The 2,120-nt window shown below is 29.4% G+C and overlaps 1 protein-coding gene across 1 annotated transcript in view; it reads right to left on the bottom strand.

The window, feature by feature from the left end:
• The window catches only part of LOC102242513 (ATP-binding cassette sub-family A member 3), a gene marked incomplete at its 3' end in the record, with an annotated part of 250,551 nt that overhangs the window by 46,292 nt on the left and 202,139 nt on the right, over positions 1-2,120 (bottom strand). Inside the window, exon 9 of the mRNA XM_014535858.1 lies at positions 1,161-1,315. Within this exon, the coding sequence (XP_014391344.1) occupies positions 1,161-1,315 (155 nt within the window). The remainder of the gene's footprint in view (positions 1-1,160; positions 1,316-2,120) is intronic.

The following is a 2,120-nucleotide window of genomic DNA, read 5'->3' as shown; positions in this document are numbered from 1 at the left end:
CCTGTTTGCTTCAGTGCATGGCTGCCAGCCGCCATCTTGGCTGACAGTTAATTTGCATAAGGATATGCTGATTAGCCAATGGGAAGGGTAGCGGTCGTACGCTAATTACCATGTTTCTCTTTTATTAGTGTAGATTAACTAAAAATGGATTATAGATCTCAGTGTAACATGTAAAACTAAAAATATTTGGAAGAAAATATAAAATAAAATCTTCATGTCTTGGGATTAGGTATAGAGTTCTAGGAAGACAGCAAAGGCAGGCTTCATTAAGAATATGTGATAAATTGGATTTCAAAATGAAAAATGAAAAGACAAGCTACAGTTTAGAAAAAAAATTGTAAAACATATATCAAATGACATAAATAAAGACTCTCAAAAATTCAATAAGAAATAAATAATCCAAACTAAAAAAATGGACACAGATCCTCAATAAATATTTCATCAAAGAGGATATAAAAATGGCAAATAAGCACATGAAAGATGGGTAATGACATATTCATCAATTAATGAAATGCAGATTAAACAATGATTAGATACAAGTACACATAGATTTAAAAAGTTAAAAAATTTAAAAGTCTTAACAATACCAAATTTTGGCAAAGATATAGAGCAACTATAATTCTCATACATTGCTGGTGCGAGTACTAAATGATACCATCACTCTGGAAAGCTGTTTGGCAGTTTCTGATAAAGTTAAACAAATATTTATAATACAGTAATCATACTCTGAAAGACATGAAACTTATGTTTAAAAGATATACACAGAATTCAGTTTTACTCATACTCACCAAAGCCTGAAAACAATGCAAATGTCCTTCAATTGGTATATTGTGTAACATCCAAACATGTACTACTACTCAGGAATTAAAAGAAATATATAGCACAGATGGATCTTAAAGGCATTCTGCTCAGTAGAAGTAGCTAATCTCTAAAGGTCATCTACTACATGATTCCATTTATATGATTTCTCAACAAGATAAAACAACAGTAATGAAAGATACTAGTGGTTACCAGAGGTAGAGGGATAACTACAAAGAAATAGCATGAGGGAGTGTTTTAGAGTGAAGAGACTGTTCTGTATTGGTTAAATGTATTAAAATTCATGGATCTGTATATAAAAAAGTAAAATTTACTGTATAATTTAAAAAAATCTGACTTACCATAAAGTAGAAATAAAGGTGTTCTGATAGTGTCAAGTCATTAAACAGTAAGTCATGCTGTGGGCAGAAGCCAAAGTTTTTTCGAATATCAGTTAGGTTCTTTGAGATGGGATATCCATTAACATAGACCTCTCCTCTGGTTGGAGGATGGCAACCTACAAGTAAACATGATAGAAGCTGAGCTTTGGTGAGCAAACATGATAAGACAATGAAAATTAGTATCCCAAATTCAGCCCACTTATGGATTACTCAAAAGAATGAGCACTATCTCCTGCAGAAGAACAGTTTAATAAAATGTTGAGTTACATCTGGGTGGTGGAATTAGCTATCTTTTAATTTTCTTTCCTTTCCGCTAATATATACTAATATTATATACTACTTAACTTCCTTTCCTTTCCTTTTCTTTTTGCTAATATATACTAATTTGTTGCTAATATATACTAGTTTGTTGCAATTGATATGGATTATATCGGTAATAATAACATTTAAATATTTTGTTATATTCCAATATATTTGCATTGAAACCAGCCAGTTACTATATTTGTGACCTATTATGTACTGTGTAAATGCTATGAAAAACAAATATCTATAATATAAAATTTTTATCCTTCAGAAATTTAAATAGTAATAACAACCTGTACAGATTTTATGGGAAACTATTTGGTAATATGTAAGATAGAAATTATATAATCATTTAAACCCTATAAATAATTTATTCTACTTTAAAATATATTCTTTTTGATATTTAGATATAGTTGACATATAACATTATATTAGTTTTGGTATACAACATGATTAGATATATGTGTATATTGTTAAATGATCACTTTAATTAGTATAGGTAACATCCATTACCATACATAGTTAAGAGATTTTTTTCTTGTGATGTAAACATTCAAGGTTTCCTCTTTTAGCAACTTCCAAATATACAATACAGTATTATTAACTACTAGAGGCCTG

This window comes from Myotis brandtii, unplaced genomic scaffold, assembly GCF_000412655.1.
Source record: "Myotis brandtii unplaced genomic scaffold, ASM41265v1 scaffold152, whole genome shotgun sequence".
NCBI classification, from domain to species: domain Eukaryota; kingdom Metazoa; phylum Chordata; class Mammalia; order Chiroptera; family Vespertilionidae; genus Myotis; species Myotis brandtii.
Note: the sequence above shows the minus strand (reverse complement) of the source record. Positions and strands in the feature narration are given on the sequence as shown.